At 30.6% G+C, this 19,680-nt stretch overlaps 1 protein-coding gene and 1 long non-coding RNA gene across 3 annotated transcripts; one reads left to right on the top strand and one right to left on the bottom strand.

Annotated features, from left to right (window-relative positions):
• Positions 1-2,796: 2,796 nt before the first annotated feature.
• Positions 2,797-5,398, bottom strand: LOC107956485 (uncharacterized). The gene is made up of 2 exons (XR_001700120.2): positions 4,856-5,398; positions 2,797-4,586 (listed from the first exon to the last, which is right to left on the bottom strand). It is a non-coding gene; the product is annotated as an uncharacterized lncRNA (long non-coding RNA).
• On the top strand, positions 4,667-17,268 carry LOC107952987 (probable ribosomal RNA small subunit methyltransferase B). 2 transcript variants are annotated; one of them, XM_016888205.2, is made up of 18 exons: positions 4,669-4,759; positions 6,944-7,349; positions 7,610-7,672; positions 7,964-8,118; positions 8,380-8,493; positions 8,788-8,853; positions 8,974-9,057; positions 9,138-9,224; positions 9,429-9,520; positions 9,609-9,669; positions 9,890-9,949; positions 10,255-10,315; positions 15,593-15,700; positions 15,854-15,972; positions 16,055-16,126; positions 16,317-16,402; positions 16,483-16,579; positions 16,718-17,268. In XM_016888205.2, the coding sequence occupies exons 2-18, from the start codon at positions 7,226-7,228 to the stop codon at positions 16,847-16,849; spliced, it is 1,581 nt and encodes a 526-aa protein (XP_016743694.1). In that variant the 5' UTR covers positions 4,669-4,759; positions 6,944-7,225; the 3' UTR covers positions 16,850-17,268. The 2 variants fall into 2 exon arrangements, with proteins under 2 accessions (XP_016743696.1, XP_016743694.1); XM_016888207.2 differs by lacking the exon at positions 9,138-9,224 and having other exon boundaries at positions 4,667-4,759.
• The last annotated feature ends 2,412 nt before the right edge of the window (positions 17,269-19,680 follow it).

Here is a 19,680-nt window from a genome sequence, read left to right as displayed (position 1 = left end):
GGTACACATGACACGTTGCGTGTTATTATCAAGTTATTCCGTAAGCTACGCCAATTTTTAATAGTACAAATGTATAAAAGTTAAAACAGAAATGATCAATTTACTTTTTGATTTAATATATATTTGCCCTTTTTGAGTAAGAAAGGACAAAATGCAATCTAACTTCTAATACAATAACCTCTATGGTACTTTTGCTGACAAGTAGTCATCATTTCATACCCCTTATTATACCAATTGTCATTAGAGCCATAAACTTTATATCGAGGGTTAAGATAAAAACTATAAGTTATAATTTTTTTATAATTATTGATACTTATAAATAATAAGTTTCAGATGATCTATTTTTATTTTCATCATCATTATTTCGGATTCTAATTTCACTCTATCATGATAAGGTCTTTCAATAATAATTATTAGTGAATTTAGTGACACCTTTACTTGACAAATCTTATATATATGCCGAAACGATGATTAGAAATTAAAACCATTACTCCTTTCAAAATAAATAGAGTGGACAAAACAAAAAAACCACCAAAATTTAGACAAAAACTACAATATTATAGATTGAAATTAAAAATAAAAGATAAATTAAAAAATATTACCGAATAATCCTCGACTAACAACCTACTGAAGATCGGGGGTGCCAACACCAAGAAAATAAAATTTTGGATTGTAAATTTGAGAGACTAGATTTAAAAATAATAATAATAATAAATTACAAATTTAAATATTCAATTAAAACATTATGCTTATAAGTACAAAAGGCTCTTAAGAAAAAAAGGAAAAATAAATCAATTTAGTTTTGCAGTAAATGCGCACTTAATTAAGCCTCTGCCATTAACTAACAAAATTAATTAAATCTTTTCATTAATAATTTTTATATTTGATCACGTTGACCATTAAAATCAATTAGACACATGGCAACTTTTAATTTAATCCTAATTTTTTCTCAAAAAAATAATTAAAAACATTCAAAATTATAAAAATATTAATAGTTTTTATAAACTTATAAAAATTATGAAAAAAACATAAAAAAATATAAAAACTTATAAAAAATCTAAACAATTTATAAAAAATATTAATAATTATAAAACTTATATAAAATTTTAAAATTATAAAATATATAAAAATTCATTTATTAGTTCCTCATTTTGAAAATTAAACCCCTAAAATCAAATTAAATAGTAGTATGAATATTTCATGTTAACATATGTTAATATTTGCAACTGTTGGAAAATGAAATTTTGGTTTTATAATAAACTAATCATCCTAAAAATATTTTATATCATACAACACTTAGCAGACAATTTTCAACATTTCAAGGTTCAAACTATCATAATGTACTTAACAAACTAGAGATAAAAAAAATTAAAAATAATAGGATGAACTACGAAAATAGTCACTTTTGTTTACCTTAGGTTACATTTTAGTCACTTATGTTTGGAATGTTACGTTTTAGTCACTTACGCTATCGTGTTGTAACATTTTAGTCATTGAGTCGTTAATTGTCGTTAACGGTGTAATGATAAACTAATGTGGCACGTTAAATCATCATTTCAAACAAAACTTTTAGGTTAAATTATAGAATTAGTCCTTGTATTTTTTCGTTTTGAGCAATTTAATTTATGTTCTTTTAATTTTCATTTTTTTCCTTTATTTTTCATTCTCTTTCGCTTCTCCCTCTGTTTTCCTCCATTCTCCATTTCTTTTAATGTAGTTTTTCTATATTTTTCATTTGTTAAAACTTTTTTATGTTTATGAAAAAAGAAAAGGCAAAAGCTGAAACTAGAATAAAACTTGATTCGCATATTCTCACCCCACAAATTACAAACGCTCATCGTTCATCGCTGCTTTAACGAATCAATTTCGATCTCTCAATGACATAGTTTACAAACTCGCCTCACTCAAAGACCTCACCAGTCATGACTTATGGCAATCCACCCTCAACAAAGTTTCCCGAGCCTGTTCCTTCAACCTCCTAACCAACCCCCACAACCAACTTATCTACCTTACCTACAACATTTTTGCCCTCTCAAAACCATGTTATTTTATGGATTCTTCAACAGTTTTGCACTCTCAATAAGTAAAACGACCACCATACGAAACTTACGCGCAACTTTACACAAACCATTTTGGTTCTATACTCCCTTTTTCTCTTCGGTTCATCCATGCTCGGCTTTCAATCAATATTGCTTGGGAATATCTAAGAAAGTTTAGATCAATTTTATTGTTTGCTTAATTTTATTCATCATAAAATAGAAGAAAAATAAATGAATAATCTACATGATTCTATAAAAATTTGGAAATGAAAAAAAATGTTTTGAATATAAAGAGTTCAATCTATGTTTAGATTTGATTAATGATGTGATTTTTTTATATTGATTAGTTAGATCCAGTTTTAGTTTCAAAATTAGGTTATATTCAAATTGAGATTTGATTAAGAATGATTGGTATTTGATTTTGAGTTAAATTCAATTTAGGAATCATGTGAAAAAAATAATAATTCGTTTTATTTAGTGGGAAAAGATTATGCCTCTACAATGAATAATATCAAAAAAGAGACAAATAGAGGGGAAGAAGAAAAGGAAAAAAAATCAAATTGTTAAAAAAAAAGTATAGGGACTAGTTTTAACAAATGAAAAACATAGAAAAAATAAATTAAAATAAATAGTGAGGGGAGGAAAACAGAAGAAGTATAAGAGAATAAAAAATAAAGAAAAAAATAAAGAAAGTCAAAAAGAACATAAAAGAAAAAAAATCAAATGGCTCGAAACGAAAAAATATAAAGACCAATTGTAAAATTTAGCCTAAAATTTTCGTTTGAAATAATTATTTAACATGCCCCGTCAGCTTACCGTTATACCATTAATGACAATTAAAGACTCTATGTCTAAAATGTTACAACACGATAAGTAAGTGATAAAAACATAGCATTTCAAATGTAAGTGACTAAAATGTAACATGAGGCAATCAAAAGTAACTATTTTAGCAGTTTGCCCAAAATAACAATAAGTTACCAATAAAAACGAGAGAGACACGTAATTATTATTTTACTTGTGGCCTAACGATCTGACGACTATTCTCATTATCCAATGATTGGTCTAAATGTCATGTGTTTATTATGATTTTAGGGATGTAGATGATTTTTTTATAAGATTTAATAGTTTTTATAAATTTATTATATTTTTTGAATTTTTATATTATTTATAAGTTTTTATGGATTTTATTAGTTTTATACAATTTTAAATATTTTAACATGTTTTATTAATTTTATAAAATTTATATTTTTTATGAATTTTTAAGCTTATATGTTAAAAAAACCCTTAAGAAAATGTAACAAAAAAAATCAACTAAGCTCTTAAGTTCCTCAATTAACAGTTTTAATCATTAATCACATTGATCGTTAAAATAAATTGACAGACCAATCAAATAATAACATGTGGCCGCTTTTGATTTATTCTTATATATTCTCATAAAAATCATTAATAATTACAAAAAATATAAATTTATTAAATATTAAGAAAATTAAAATTGATATAAACTTATAAAAAAATATAAAAAATTTATAAACATTACAAAAAAATATAAAAAAACAAAAAAAATCTAATAAATTATAAAAAATTATAAAAATCATAAAAATTATAAAATATATAAATTTATAAAAAAAAACCATAAAAACTCAATGTTATGAAATAAATAACAATGAAAGTAAACGAATAAAAAATAAGAGAGCAAAAGAAAAATACTTATTTTTATAGATCAATAATATATTTACAACTCTACTTCAACTCTAATTGTACCAAAAATGCATTATATCATACAATACTACTTAAAAAATTGGAGATGAAAATTTAAAAAATAAAACAATAATTTATCAAAAAAAAAAAAGGTCTCACTATTATTGTTTTGTTTTTAGAATATTAAGAATATTTTATTCAACATGAAAATATTCATATTCGTCTGACAATTTTTCACATTATCTCAAATGTCAAATGTTCGTTATAATTTTAGGAGTTTAAATGATTTTTTTTATTATAATTTTGTATACTTTTAATAATTTTAATGAATTTATAATTTATTAGATTTTTATATTATTCATAAGATTTTATAATTTTTATAAATTTATATCAATTTTTAATATTTTTAATATTTAGTATTGTTTATGACTATTTATAATTTTTATGACTTTTAAAAATTTTTATATGTTTTTATCAAATTTTAAATATTTTATAATATTTATAAGTTATTATTTTTTTATAATTTTAATATTTATATTTTATTAAATTCTAATTTTTTCTAATAATTATTTTTTTCTAATTTTTTTATAATTTTATGAGAAAATATATGTAGGGCCCAAAATTTGCCCAGCCCAAACCTCTAGAAACCAAAACCCAACAAAAACAGACCCAAACCTAAATACCTATTTGCAAACACGGCCCAAATGGCCCAAAACACAGACACACTTCAACAAAAACCCAAGGAGCTGCCGTTTGCAACCGAAGCAGTCCCCAGGCACCGCACATCGCGCGAATCTCCGCACCGTGCGTCACTCCACCTCCACGTAGGAGTCGTACACGCCCATGAACCTACAAACAAGTGAAATAGGTTGTAAAATTGGCTATAAAAGCCTTAGAAATGTATTGTAAAAGGGGATTTTTTTTTGGGGAATCAAATACCAAAAATACACATTCATATTCGAAGCAAGAATACACACAAAAAAATTGAAAGCCATCGAGCAGAAAATCAATTTCGTTTGAAGGTGGTTTCATAGATTTTTAGTTTTGATTTTTTTCTTTTTTATTTATTGCTTAGTGTAGAATACTATTGGGTTATAAAAAGGGGGAATTTTGCTTACTTTTTCATTTGACGGACGGAGGTGCTGCGTGCGCCGATGAAATCCATGGATTGACAGAGGGGGAGGGGAGAAGTTAAAGAATTTTAAAAGAAAGATTTGAAACCCATTTTTTTTTCAGAAAGAAAGTCTGCCAAATGAAGTTTTAGTTTTTCCTTTTTTACTTATGCCGTTTGGGTGGGATGGAATCCATGCTTTTGGGCTTTGTAAGGGAAATTTTTGGTACTGGTCCTTCCCCTTTGCACTAGTGTTCAATCGAGCCGTGTTTCAATATTTCTTAAATTTACTAAATTTTCCCCCGAAACTCCTACACTGTTTTAATTTGCGCTTTTTGTCCTCCCTTTGTTATGTGTGTATTCAATTTGGTCCAATTCCCTTTTACTTATTTTCAAGTTCGCCCTAAACTCCCATTTGAAGTTCAATTTAGCCTTTTCCATTATTTATTGTTTTTAGATTAATTCACTTTAATATTATTTTTATCATTATTTATTATCTTCTATTTTTGTTATTGATATTATTTCATGATTATTATTTATTTCTATTACATTTTTTTCCATATATTTTCTTACTCTTTTCTTTAATATTATTATTGTTATTATCCTTACCGTTATACATTATTATTATTATTATTATCGTTACTATTTCAATTATTGTATTCTTACACTGTTATTTATATGCGGTATTAGTACTATTTTATTATTATTAGTTTACCATTATTTTTTAGATACCATAGTGGTTCATTCATTATTATTATTTTTTTTTCTCCCCCTTCTTTTGTTATTCTTATTGTTCAAACAACTCTCATAAACATGGTTTTGAAATTATGTAAGATATTTAATGAGATCACCTTTATATATTGTTACATACGTAAAATTGACATTAGCTTTATTTATGTGTATTATAAACCTCATGCTGTATCATATTTGGATTTTATCAAAGATTTACTTATGTACTATCTATTGCTCTAAAAATATCTTACTTTAGCATAATTGAAAAGCACTCTCGTCAATCATTATTTTCTACATTTTATTTTTATCTTCATTTATTTTACAACCACTTGCATTTTTAAAAAAAGAAAAAGAAAACCCTCAACATAAGGAAATATTTCGTGTTTGGGAGCTTGAGAGATCGTGCTCAATCGTGCTAGATTTCGATTTTTCTTCGTTCAACTGAAGTACGGAATATCCTTTGGAATTTTTGCTTATGTTTTTAAAATTAAAATAAAGGTAATGTTCGGTATTTAAAGAATTCAAAGGATCGTGCACTAACGTACTGGATTTCGTTTTCTTTGTTTGTTTTGAATATTTGAATATCCTTTTAAAGCTAGAACGCACGTTTTAAAGGCAAGGTTACATTTGAGGGTTAAAAATATTGTGTCCTAACGTATTGGATGTAATGTTTTACCTCAAGGTGAGATGGTCTTTAATATACATTTGACTTACTTAAATATTTTAAAAGTCAATAAAAGGAGGATCGCATTTTGAACTCTGTCCAAATCTTTAATTTTTGACATTTAAGACATTAATTAATCAATTAAGTACCAATTTTGGGCGTGTCGAGGGTGCTAATCCTTCTTCGTACGTAACTGACTCTCGAATCCGTTTTTTTTAAATTCTTAGACCAAAATGTTTTATAAGGTGGCCTAATTACACCTCAAAAAGGATTGGTGGCGACTCCCAACTTTCGTTTTCAAAAGTCGATTCCCGTTTTCAAAAAATGGTTTTGACATATAAGATTAAATCAAAGGTTATCACGTGTCATCATTTAATTGGTTTTCCAATTTATTTTAATGGTCAATATGGTTAATGACAAAAATAATCATCGAAAGGACTTAATTAATTTTTTTGTTGAAAAAAAAAGCTCAATTTGATGTGAATTTAAAACACAGAATTTAATATTTTTTTTGCATTTTCTTAAAGATATTTTTGATTTATAAGCTATTTTTTATAAATTTATAATTTTTTATAATCTTTAAAAGTTTATATCAATTTTAATATTTTTAAATTTTTTTAATAAAAAATATAAGATTAAATCTAAAGAGATGTTACCACGATTCGTGAATTAATTTTAACGATTTATATTGTTGGACAGGGGACCTAGTCCATTTCCAGGGTGTCCACCGTAGGATTAAATTAGGCCCAACATTCATGGCCAGGTCGAACATTGACAAAGAAACCCAAACCATTCCTCACTTGGAGCTTGGGACCAGTTCTAGCTGTCGATTGTCAAACACCGGTACTGAAACCGGTAACTGGACGGTGCTCTTTTTTTGTTTTTCCCATGTTATCCGAAAAACAACCAAAGACAAAGTGAACGAAAAACAACCTCTTTGGATCGCTCTGGTTGCGTTTCATTCGAGAATTCAAAGCATCAATGGCACACCTGCTGCCACTTCGCGTATTCCTTTCTTCACAGACACAGGAAACTCCCTCCAAGCCATTGAAACTTTCCAAGAGAAGTAACAATCATAAAACATCCATTTCAACTGCTAAAAAAGGTAGTTTATAGTTGTTTCTTCCCAGCAACTGTGAGAAGAGTGAAGGTTTTTTTTTTTTCAAGACCCAGCAATAAATATGAAAGACTGAAAGCACCCAACTTTTTTCACATAGGCTAGCTAGCTGTATCTGGGATTCATCCTTTAGTCCTTTTTTGTAGAATGTTTAATTGCAGTCAGTTTGTTTTACATTTATATCAATGTTCTTTCTTGCTTTATTTTGGTTTAGTCTTATGTTCCCTTTTGATTATGTGACAATTCAGGTCTTCTCAGTCCCTCGCACAAAATGCACAAGTTGAATTTGGAGGTTTCTCCCCATAGAGCTGGTAATTCAGCTTTTTCTCTCCTTTCTTATGTAAATTCATTTTTTTTATCAATTTTTAAGGTGGTGTAAAGAATGCTTGAAACTTGGTTACAATGGATGTGTTTCTCACATCATGCCCTTTTAATGTTTGATTTTTCTAGTACATATGTGTGTTTTTCCCCTACCGAAATATATCATCTCTTGTTATTTGTAGATTAGATATACAGTCAAGGCTGTACCAGATTCAGAGTTAGGTAAGAATATTATGCTCTTATCTTATGAATGGTTGACATATTTCTTATGCTCTATGCAGTATCTGCTGTGAGGTTGATGAGAATTGAGTTTGGTGGTGCATTTGCTGACCTTTTAAATGAGAAAGGAAAGGGTTCTGGAGATAATGAGATGGGATATGTGGAAAGAACTCTTGGTTTCCGTACCCGTGATTTGGATGATCGAGATCTTAGATTGGTCATCCTTCTTTTGCCTTTCCATTCTCTCATGTGTTTATGACACTCTTATCATTTCAGCCTAATGTTAACCTAGGATTCACCGAGAGATTTTAAGGAGTGTTTTATACCTTTGTTACCATAAAGTTTATACTAGTATAACCAGGCTGCATCTTTTGTTCCCCATTTGTAATAAAATTTAGAGATTCTTTTTTTTTTTTTAAATGCTGCTTTGATTAATTTAAATAGCTCATATAGTGGCATTGTGTTTGGATTGTCATAGGTTACAGATATCGTTGGTGGTACCATTCGCTGGAGGAGATATCTTGACCATTTAATTGGATCCCTATGTCATGATGAAAGTATGTTTAGAAGCATGGAACCACTTCTGTTACAGGTACTTTTCTCTTCAGATATTCTGTATGAGTCTGTTCATGCTACTGCGTTGTCAAATAGCAGTCATTCCATTAGTGGCATTCTTATGTATAAAATGGCATGTGCATTTTGGAATCATTGACTAGCCCTAACGTGGATTTTGTTTTATTTTTTATTTTTTTTTAAATTTATGCTGACAATCAACTAGTTTATCCATTTCCCCTCTGAAAGACTTGCTTCTATCATGTTGAACAAAGGCAAGTCAAGTTGGAATGTTAGAACATGAATTTTAATTTTTTCTCGTCTATGCTCTTAGGTTCTCCGAATCGGTTTCTATGAAATTGTCAAGCTTAATATGCCACCATATGCTGTTGTAGATGAGGTAAAATCTGTTCATTAATTTTTTTTATAACATTTATCTGCTTAGATCTGACCTGAGATAACATACTGGCCTAAAATCCTTTTTACCTTCTTCTGTCAACTTTGTCATGTACAAGTGCAGAATGTAAAACTTGCAAAGGTTGCTCTTCGACCTGGTGCTGGTAACATGGTCAATGGGATTCTCCGGAAGTTAGTTTTGGTTAAGGTTCGTGACTTCTTCTTTATGTGATTGAAACAGTGAGCAATCATCATGATTTTGGTGTCTTCTTCACTTGGGCTTTGTAGGAAAATAACTCCCTTCCTCTACCCAAATTGGAAGGTGACAGTCGCACACAAGCACGTGCTCTTGCTACTCTATATTCTCATCCTGTTGTAAGTCTTCGAATCTGTGATTGTAAAACTCTACTTGTAGTTCTTTTAGAAATATATATAGGAATGTGGGATGGCAGTTTTATAGTCCTGATCGGCAACTTGACTTGTGGTTGTTCAACAGTTTACAAAGTTCATAATTTTTCTCACTTTGTCCATTTCTAGTGCTAAACTTTTATTGGTAAGATTTATCAAATTTTTTTCTAGTGGATGGTAAGACGATGGACAAAGTATCTTGGACAAGAAGAGGCAATTCAGCTAATGATGTGGAACAATAGTGATCCCAGTTTTAGCTTAAGGTTTTTGGCCACATTTTGCTTTCCATCTAATATCACATTCACATCTATTGAAGAATTTAAGAGTAACTCTTTTGGATACTGATATCAGGGCAAATGCTGCAAAGGGAATTACTAGAGATGACCTAGTGATGCAGCTTAATTCCTTGAAGGTACTTTATTACTATTTTCTTTGCTTGACTAGTTACTTTTAAATTATTAGTGTTATGAAACATACAAAAACATATTTATAGTTGAAGTATTTGAAAGAAATCTTCCTAAATTGTTTTGAGTAATTCGACATATGTATGTATAGAGAGTGGCTGCTGTTATTACTTACTCTGATACTGTGCCCTACTGCCCTTACAATTAATTTTCCATTCATGACTACAGGTCCCGCATGAGGTTTCTTTGCATTTGGATGATTTTGTCCGTGTAAAAATTGGTTTGCAGGTAGGAGTTTGATTTATGGTTTTGTCCAACACGAGCACTCTATGCTCACAGACTGTATAAGTGCCATTTAGCCTACGCTTTGTGGTTATTAAATTTGTTAAAAGTTGAAATTTTCTGTCTTGACATCCACATTAACATTGATACATGACATGCAATTTATCTTTCTTTTTGAGAGCAGTGAAAGTGCTCCCTACCAGAAAAGCACTTTCTGTTGTATCTATTGGCTACCAGTGATCATGATTATCCAGAAACTAAAATTACTTGTCAGGGTACAGTATCTTGATTACCTACTTGTCCATTTTCAGAATGTCATACGAGCAGGGTGGCTGAAAGAAGGTCTCTGTTCTGTCCAGGATGAAAGTGCAGGTATTGAAAGATTTCAAGAGAGCTTTGAATAAAATTGTACTTCTCTTATTAACTAAAGAATTGAACTTAAATAGAGAAAAAAAGTCTTAATTCTAATTGGGAAAATAGTTCTCTTATTCTAATAAACTACTAAAACATAAAAAGAAAATAGTTCCCTTATTCTAGTAAACTACTAAAAGATAAAATAAAAATATTTCTAGAATATAAATAAAACTTATCTACCCAAATAAGATTTATCTACCTAAATAAATTTAAAATATATACATATTTCAACACCCTCCCTAAAGTTGGAGCATATATATCAATCATGCCCAACTTGTTTACAAGAAAATCAAAGCTTGTCTTGGAGAGTCCTTTGGTGAGTATGTCAACAATCTGTTGTTTTGAAGGAACAAACGGCATGCACACCTGGCCTTTTTCAATCTTTTCCTTGATAAAGTGTCTATCAATCTCAACATGTTTAGTTCTGTCGTGTTGGACTGGGTTGTGAGCAATACTAATGGCAGCTTTGCTATCACAGTACAACTTCATTGGTGAAGTTATTGGTTTCCTCAGCTCTTCCATAATTCTTTTTAACCACACCATTTCACAAATTCCTTGAGCCATTGATCTAAACTCAGCCTCTGCACTACTTCTTGCTGCAACAGTTTGTTTTTTGCTTCGTCAAGTCACAAGGTTTTCCCAAACAAATGTACAGTATCCTGATGTAGATCTTCTGTCTGTTATTGAGCCTGCCCAATCTGCATTTGTATAAGCTTCAATTCCTCTTTGTTCGGATTTCTTGAAGAATAAGCCCTTTCCCGGTGAACTCTTCAAGTATCTTAGAATTCGAAACACTGCTTCTTCATGTTCCTCCATTGGGGAGTGCATAAATTGACTCACTAAGCTTACTGCAAAAGCTATGTCTGGCCTTGTATGTGATAAGTAAATTAACTTACCAACTAATCTTTGGTACTGCCCTTTATCAACTAATCGACCTTCTTTATTTTCAAATTTTACATTTGGATCAATTGGTGTGTTAGCTGGGCGGCAACCACTCATCCCAGCCTCTTTTAAAAGATCAATCACATATTTTTTTCTGAGAGACCACAAGACCCTTCTTTGATCGAGCAACTTCCATTCCAAGAAAGTATTTCAAAGGACCCAAGTCTTTAATCTCAAACTCCAATGCTAGATGCTCCTTGAGACGTCTTATTTCATCCGCATCATCTCCTGTAAGAATGATATCATCGACATAAACTATAATAACAGCTATTCTACTTTTTTGTGAATGTTGATAGAACATTATGTGATCAGCTTGCCTTTGTGAGTAACCTTGTTTTTTAACAACTTGAGTGAATCGTTCAAACCAAGCTCGAGGAGACTGCTTCAGACCGTATAAAGATTTCTTGAGTTTACATACTCGAGTTCCAAATTTTTCTTCAAAACCTGGAGGAGGATCCATGTAAACTTCTTCTTCAAGTTTTTCATTTAGGAAAGCATTCTTCACATCTAGCTGCTGTAAAGACCAATCAAGATTAACAGCAATTGATAAAAGAACTCTGACGGAATTTAATTTGGCCACTGGAGCAAATGTTTCAAAATAATCTATCCCGTATGTTTGAGTGTACCCTTTTGCTACCAACCGGGCTTTGTATCTATCTAAAGATCCATCTGGTTTGAATTTGGTTGTGAACACCCATTTACAGTCCACTGTTTTTTTCCCTACAGGTAATTCCATTGTTTCCCATGTACCTGTTTTTTCAAGAGCACGCATCTCCTCTAAAATAGCCTCCTTCCACTCAGGAACCTGTAAAGCATCTTTCACATTTTTTGGTATTTGGACAGTATCGAGACACGAAACAAAGGTTGAGAATGTCGAAGATAAGGCTTTATAGGATACAAAGTTAGACATGGGATATTTGATAATATTTCTAACACCTTTTCTTTTGGCAATTGGAATATCTAAATCAGAAAATTCATTGGCTGGATTATGAGTTTTACCTGGACTTTTGACAGGATCTTGCGGGTCGGATTCTTGGTGATGAATCTGGTGGATTCCACTTTCTTGATTTCGATTTCTTCTTGAGTAAACAATTAACTCCTTTGTTTGTTCTTTATTTTCATGATCAGATTCTACACCTTCATCCTCCTTTTCATTAACATTAACATCATTAATTTTTGTGTTAATTATAAATTCGCCTTCCCCATTATTAGAATCCCTATGTTGTATATTACTAGTCTCTTCTTGATCAATTATAGAATCTTCTTTAGTATAATTCCCTCCCTGAAGATTAGAATCAAAATAAGATTGTGTTTCAACAAATGTGACATCCATGGTAACTATAATCTTCCTATCAATTGGATCATAACATTTGTAACCCTTTTTATTAGAAGCATAACCAACAAAGACACATTTTTTTGCTCTAGGATCTAGTTTACCTTGGTTGTGAAGATGAACAAAAACACTACACCCAAAAACTCGGAGGGATAAATCTGTAATCAATTTAGAGTTAGGAAAGTTATCTTTAAAGAGACTAAAAGGAGTTCTATAATTTAGAATTTTACTGGGCATTCTATTAATAAGATATGTAGCTGTTAACAAGGCTTCGCCCCAAAGATAACGTGGTACTTGACTAGTGAACATCAAGGCTCTAATTACTTCCAAAAGATGTCGGTTTTTTCTTTCTGCAATCCCATTTTGTTGTGGTGTATTTGTACAAGAACTTTGGTGGACTATTCCATGTTTGGTTAAGAAAATACCTAATTGGTCGCTAAAAAATCCCCACCATTGTCAGTTCGAAATACTTCTATTTTCACACCAAATTGTGTTTTCACCATAGCATAAAAAGACTAAAACACATTTTTAACTTCGGACTTATCTTTTAATAAAAACGCCCAACAAAGTCGAGTATAATCATTAATAAATGTGACAAACCAACGTTTTCCTGAAAAAGTCGAGACTCTTGAAGGTCCCCAAACATCACTATAAATTAACGAAAAAGGTTTGGAGGCTTTATATTTTTGAGGTGGAAAGAATGACCGATGATGTTTAGCCAATTCACAAAATTCACAATGATATGAAAAAGGACTTTTATTTTTAAATAGATTAGGTAACAAATATCTTAAATAATAAAAATTAGGATGTCCAAGCCTATAATGCCAAATCATAATCTTATCAAAATCAGAAACAGAATTTAAACATAAAGTAGTTGTTGGTTAACTTAGATGGTCGTCTTCAAGAAAGTAAATTCCACCAAATTCTTTAGCATTACCAATCATCCTCCCCGAGACCATGTCCTGAAACTTACACATAGAGGAGTCAAATATAACATGACAATTTGAGGACTGGGATAATTTACTGACCGATATGAGATTACAAGCTAGATTTGGCACATGTAAAACATCATGTAAAACCAAGGAAGATGAAATTTTAACAGTGCCTTTCCCGGCTATTGCCGAGAAGGACCCATCTGCTACTTTGATCTTTTTGTTTCCTTCGCAAGGTGTGTAAGTTGAAAAAACAAAATGACTGCTAGTCATGTGATCACTAGCTCCAGAATCAACGATCCATGTGTTTGTTTTACAATGCTTGACACTGAAAAAAACAGAAAAATCAGTACCTGATTGGGCAAAAGAGGAAGAAAGATTATTGGATGAGTTAGGAATAGAAGAATTCATCCGAAATTGTGGTGATTGAAAAAACTTGTGTAGATGCTCTAATTGTTTCTTAGTGAATGAAGACCCTTCCAGAGAACTTTGGCCCTCATAATTTCCATTATTTGTTTGGAAAGCTCTGCTATCCCCTGATTGTGAACCACGACCATTGCCATTCTTTTTCCTTCCATTTGTCGGTTTCCCATGGAACTTCCAACACGTTTCACGAGTGAGCCAATATTCTTTGCAGTGATCGCACCAAGGTTTTTTCTTTTTTTCACTATCATCATTATTTTTAATAGTTACAAGAGCAGAATTATCATCATTAGCTTCAAACCCTGACTTTAACATTACTTTTCTCCTTGTCTCCTCTCTTCTAACCTCAGAAAAAATCTCACGAAGTTTTGGAAGCGGTTTTTTCCCTAGGATCCGAGATCTCACTTTATCAAATTCTTTATTTAAACCAGCCAGAAATAAATAAGCTCTTTCATTCTCTTCTTTTTTCATAGATTTTACACCATCTCCGGGACACTCCATTCATCATTATAACACTGATCTAGTTCTTGCCAAAGAGACATCATCTCATTATAATAAAGAGTAACTTCTTTTTCCCCTTGCCTAGCTTTCCACAGTTTTATTTTTAACTCAAAAATCTGTGAAGCGTTTTCTAAATTTGAATAGGTGTCTTTCACAGCGTCCCAAACATCTTTAGCAGTTGGGAGAAAAAGAAAAGGTTTACCTATGGAAGCTTCCATGGAATTAATAAGCCACACAATTACCATAGAATTTTCTGACCTCTACTTGCTCAATCTTTGGATCACCCACCTGTGGTTGCTCAACTTCTCCATTTAAATGACCTAGCTTGCCGTGCCTATCAATTGCTAATTTTACGGACTGCGACCATTCCAGATAATTCTTGCCATTCAACTTGTGAGATATCAGTTGAAAAGAAAGGTGAGACGCCTCTGTCCCTTGAGTCATTGTACTCTCGGTAGTTGTTTCAACTGTAGAATTTTCTTCCTCTGTTTGATTGCTGGATCTCTTATCTCCAGTGAAGGCTGTTTTAACCATGATGTTACTAGAGATTTTAACCTAGCTTTGATACCATGAAAGATTTCAAGAGAGCTTTGAATAAAATTGTACTTCTCTTATTAAATAAAGAATTGAACTTAAATAGAGAAAAAAAGTCCTAATCTTAATTGGGAAAATAGTTCTCTTATTCTAATAAACTACTAAAACATAAAAAGAAAATAGTTCTCTTATTCTAGTAAACTACTAAAAGATAAAATAAAAATATTTCTAGAATATGAATAAAACTTATCTACCCAAATAAGATTTATCTACCTAAATAAATTTAAAATATATACATATTTCAATAGGTATAGCTCACTGTCTAATGCTTATTTGGGCAGCAAAAAGTTACCATATCTAATAAAAGTATGATATATTATAATATCATTATCGTATGTAAAGTTTCCTTGACGTAGTTATATGTTGCTACAATTACAAAACTAAATGTTGGTTATTGGTAAAGCACTTTTCATTTCTTGGTTGATTGACAATATATTTCCTTTCCCGGTTCTTGACTTGATTTTGACTTTATAAACTTTTACTTTGAATTTTATGACAATTTCATTGCAGGTCTTGTAGTTTCTGTTGTAGATCCTCAACCTGGTGAGGACATTATCGACTGTTGTGCTGCTCCTGGAGGAAAGACTCTTTACATGGCATCTCGTTTGAGGGGCAAAGGTATACCAGCCAACTTCATGTGACTGCTGGTTTCTTTTAAAGGGGGCATAAGAAGCATGATCCGCTTTTAAAAGCTTATTCATATTGTTGGTATTGGAATGAGCAAGCAAATTTGCTTTAAATCAATGTTGTGAAACCTCGTTTGTATATCAGGCAAAGTGCATGCAATTGACATAAACAAAGGCCGTTTAAGAATTCTTAAAGAGACAGCCAAGTTGCAAAAAGTTGATGGTGTTGTTGACACAATCCATGCCGATCTTCGTACTTTTGCTGTAATTTCTTGCTCTCTTAAAAGCTTAAAATTTTCAGCAAATCAGAAATTTCTTACATCTATCCCTTTTCTAAAATTTGTAGGAAAATAGTCCAATGAAATCTGGTAAAGTTTTGTTGGATGCCCCTTGTTCTGGACTCGGTGTTCTCTCCAAGGTAACTTGAAAACGACCATGTATACTTAAGTGTTCACTTATAGCAGGGTTTTAACATTATATAAATTTTTCTTCCGGTTCTTCTCCACGCTCTTCCAAGTTACCTACTATTCTATTTTTGGGGAGTTAAGCTATATCTAACCACTCTTTGAAATCTAACCACTCTTTTTCTTTCATTTACCATTTCAAAGAGAGCAGATTTGCGTTGGAATAGAAGATTAGAAGATATGAAACAACTTAAGAATCTGCAGGATGAACTCCTTGATGCAGCATCCACGTGAGATCCGTATTCTCCTTTATCGATTGAATGCATCTTTCCAACTTTTTACCCTTACAACATTTGTTCCGCATTTATAGATTTGTGAGCTCAGGTGGGGTATTAATATACAGTACTTGCTCCATTGACCCTGAAGAGAACGAAGACAGGGTGGAAGCTTTTCTTGTCAGGCATCCTGTAAGAGAGCAATGGCTTTTTTATGAACCTTTTTGCTGATAGAGAGCGCCTTACAATTTTCAGTTCGTTAAAATTTTCTCCGACTTCGTTGTTGTCTTCAAGAGAACATGTTTGTGATTTATTAATTTTCCTTTTCAGGAATTCAGAATAGATCCTGTGAATAGATATGTGCCATCTGATTTTGTTACAAAACAAGGCTTCTATTTCTCTGATCCTGTAAAGCATTCCCTAGATGGAGCCTTTGCAGCTCGTCTTGTTCGGACTTTGTGAAGAAATTTAAGTGCGAAACAACCCTTGATAGTCTACACAATGAGCTCATTGCACGAAAAATGTTCTCTGTAACACCAAGCCACCGCAGTGAAGAGCTCATCTTTACAAGGTACTCTGATGGATAAGGATTTTAATAAAGCTCCAGCATTATTTACAGGAGGCCCTTAAGAAGATGATACCTATGCATTAACTTGATATTGTGCTTCAACATACAAGTTACCAGACAAACTAATGGTTGTTGTCTGGTGATGACAAGGAGAGCTGCTTGAAGAACATGTTCATGAAATGTCAAAGCTGAATGTAAGTAGCTTGATTAAAACAAGCATTGGCCTACTTATGAACAGAATATTCCTGGTGTCAGCTAGATACAATGTAATAATATTTTTCATTCTTGCAAATGCATAATGAGTTGCTGGGAAGTGACAAATTGGTACCAATATGATAATATCTACTTTTTTGCAAATCTTTTTTTTTTTCATTACATATGCATTATTAAAGATTAGTATTACTATTAGTGAAAAATTTTACTTCTACAAGCAGATTCAGGGAGTATGTCACCCTAATCCTGCTTTTGCAGTGTTTGAAATCTATTTAGAATTGTTTTATTTAAACTAAATAAATATTTTTATCAGTTTAAAACTTGAAAAAAATGGTTTTGCACCAATAAATTCTTTTAAAGATTAATATTTAATACATTTGTATAAATTTGCACACCAATAATTAAGTTTTTCAATTATATTTTTCGATAACTGGAGGTGAGAAATAGAATTATTTGAGATTGAATTTAAGCTCGTATGTTTACATCATAATACTTTTATCATTAAGCTAAGAGGTTAAATAGATTTTCAATATCACTTGTTATATATTTTTTAAAAATAATTATTTATTTTATACAAATTACAAATGGGAAGAAGATAACAATCACAAAGTTTGAATCTTGGTTTTTTAAATGCAAAAATGGGAATTAACTACTACTTTCGTTTTTACCATTGACAAAAACATATCACTTGTTAAACTGTTGGATTATTTGTATTTATTTATTTTATGCTATGTTTGTAAAATATGATATGAGTCAAAACAAAATTGAATTTAAAAATTTAAATTCTTTGTTTGGAAATAAAAAATTAGATCCAAGTCAAATTTCATAAGAATTAAATTTTGGATTTTAAAATCCATTTTAAAAATTGATTTTTTTTGAATAAATAAACAACACAATTACATCATATTAAAAAGATCAAAATCATCCTCGCTTTGTCTTGTTGGAAAGTATATGAGAATTCATCAAGGATAGCATCAAAGATTTGTAAGCCTGGTTGCTATGTAAGACCGATCCGCAATTATTTATCTTCTTTAAATATATACCTCAACCACCATTATCCTTCAGCTCTCAAAAGTGTCATACTCTTCTAAGAACTGTAAAGCCTGAGTCTTCCAACCTATTATCAGCCAAGGCTTTGATCTCTTCTGTATTGGCCAAAATTGATTAAAAAAAACGAGAACTTTTTTTGTTCTTTCTTCTTTCACACTTCCTTCAAAACCCAAACAACAAATAATTAATTTTACTTATAATATATTATCAACGAAGCTCAAGGTTTTCAGAATTAGATCAGCAAGCGAATTATTCAGGCCAATGATTCTCGGTTCGACAGGTCCAATTAGTTCGATTGAATAAATTATTAAGAATAGATAAAATTGATTCAACCAATTTGACTGTCGGTTCTACCGGTCCAACAAATTCAATTGGTTCACAAGTCAACCAATATGACCCCTTATTTTGAATTGGTACCCCGATCAATTACCAATCCAATCAGTCTGACCGGTTGATTCGATCCAGTTCCAAAAACAGTGACGAAGCTTCACGTATTTAATTTAATACAATATAAATATTCAAAATTTTCATTTATACCATATTTTTCACAAATTTAATTTTAAACCCTTGACTTTTAATTTATACCTAAGTTCACTTGTGCCTAGTGCAATCGATCTGACCAGCTGGTCCGGTTCGATTTTAAAAATAGTGACGAAACTTCATGTTTTTAATTTAATACAATATAAATGTTTAAATATTCAAAAATTTTATTTATACAATGATTTTCACAATTTTAATTTATAAACTTATGACTTTTAATTTATACTTAAGTAAGTCCATTTATTTAAGTAAAAATCAAATTATATGATTTTTATTCAGGTTTAAACAAAATATAAATGACTTGTATAAATAATACGAAAAATTTAGGAGTTTTTTTCTTTTTTAAATATTCTAACCCAAAAAATTTATAAAAATATAAAAAATAGAAGTTACATTTTGTTGACTAATGAATAATTCCAAAAAAAAATATCTTTGAAAGAATATGTAGAAACAATCAATCTTTATCCTAAGTTGTTTGTAACAAAATGGAAAAGGCATTTTCTCATTCAAAATTAAAATCTTCATAATTGAACTAGTGGTGAAACTAATAATATTATCGATTTGTTGGTCCAATTGGTTTGATAAGTATTATCAGTTCAACTGATATGTCTGGTTCTACTAAATAAAATAAAAAATTGTTCAATTGTCCAATCAACTGATTCTCATATCAACCAGTCTAACGTTTTTCTCTATATTGATATCCTGACTGATTCCAGGTTTGATTAGCTGGTCCAATTCGATTCAAGCAACGATGTTCAAAATCTTCCTAAATAATTAAATTTAAAAAATATGTTTTAAGACTTAGGATTACTTTAAATATATATATATAAAAATTTTAATTATCCAAATAATGAAATTAAATTAATTCAAAATCTTGAATTTCAAATATTTTAATTAAAAAAATTAAAAATAGTGAATTTAT

This window comes from Gossypium hirsutum, chromosome A01, assembly GCF_007990345.1.
Source record: "Gossypium hirsutum isolate 1008001.06 chromosome A01, Gossypium_hirsutum_v2.1, whole genome shotgun sequence".
In the NCBI taxonomy this organism is placed as follows: Eukaryota; Viridiplantae; Streptophyta; class Magnoliopsida; order Malvales; family Malvaceae; genus Gossypium; species Gossypium hirsutum.
This window is presented reverse-complemented; position numbering and strand designations above follow the sequence as displayed.

Excerpts from the sequence above, each read along its gene's own strand:
- LOC107952987 (XM_016888205.2), top strand. The coding sequence starts at position 7,226 with ATGGCACACCTGCTGCCACTTCGCGTATTCCTTTCTTCACAGACACAG. Across the intron at positions 9,225-9,428 it reads CTCTATATTCTCATCCTGTT|TGGATGGTAAGACGATGGAC; the intron begins GTAAGTCTTCGA and ends ATTTTTTTCTAG. Across the intron at positions 10,316-15,592 it reads TGTCCAGGATGAAAGTGCAG|GTCTTGTAGTTTCTGTTGTA; the intron begins GTATTGAAAGAT and ends ATTTCATTGCAG.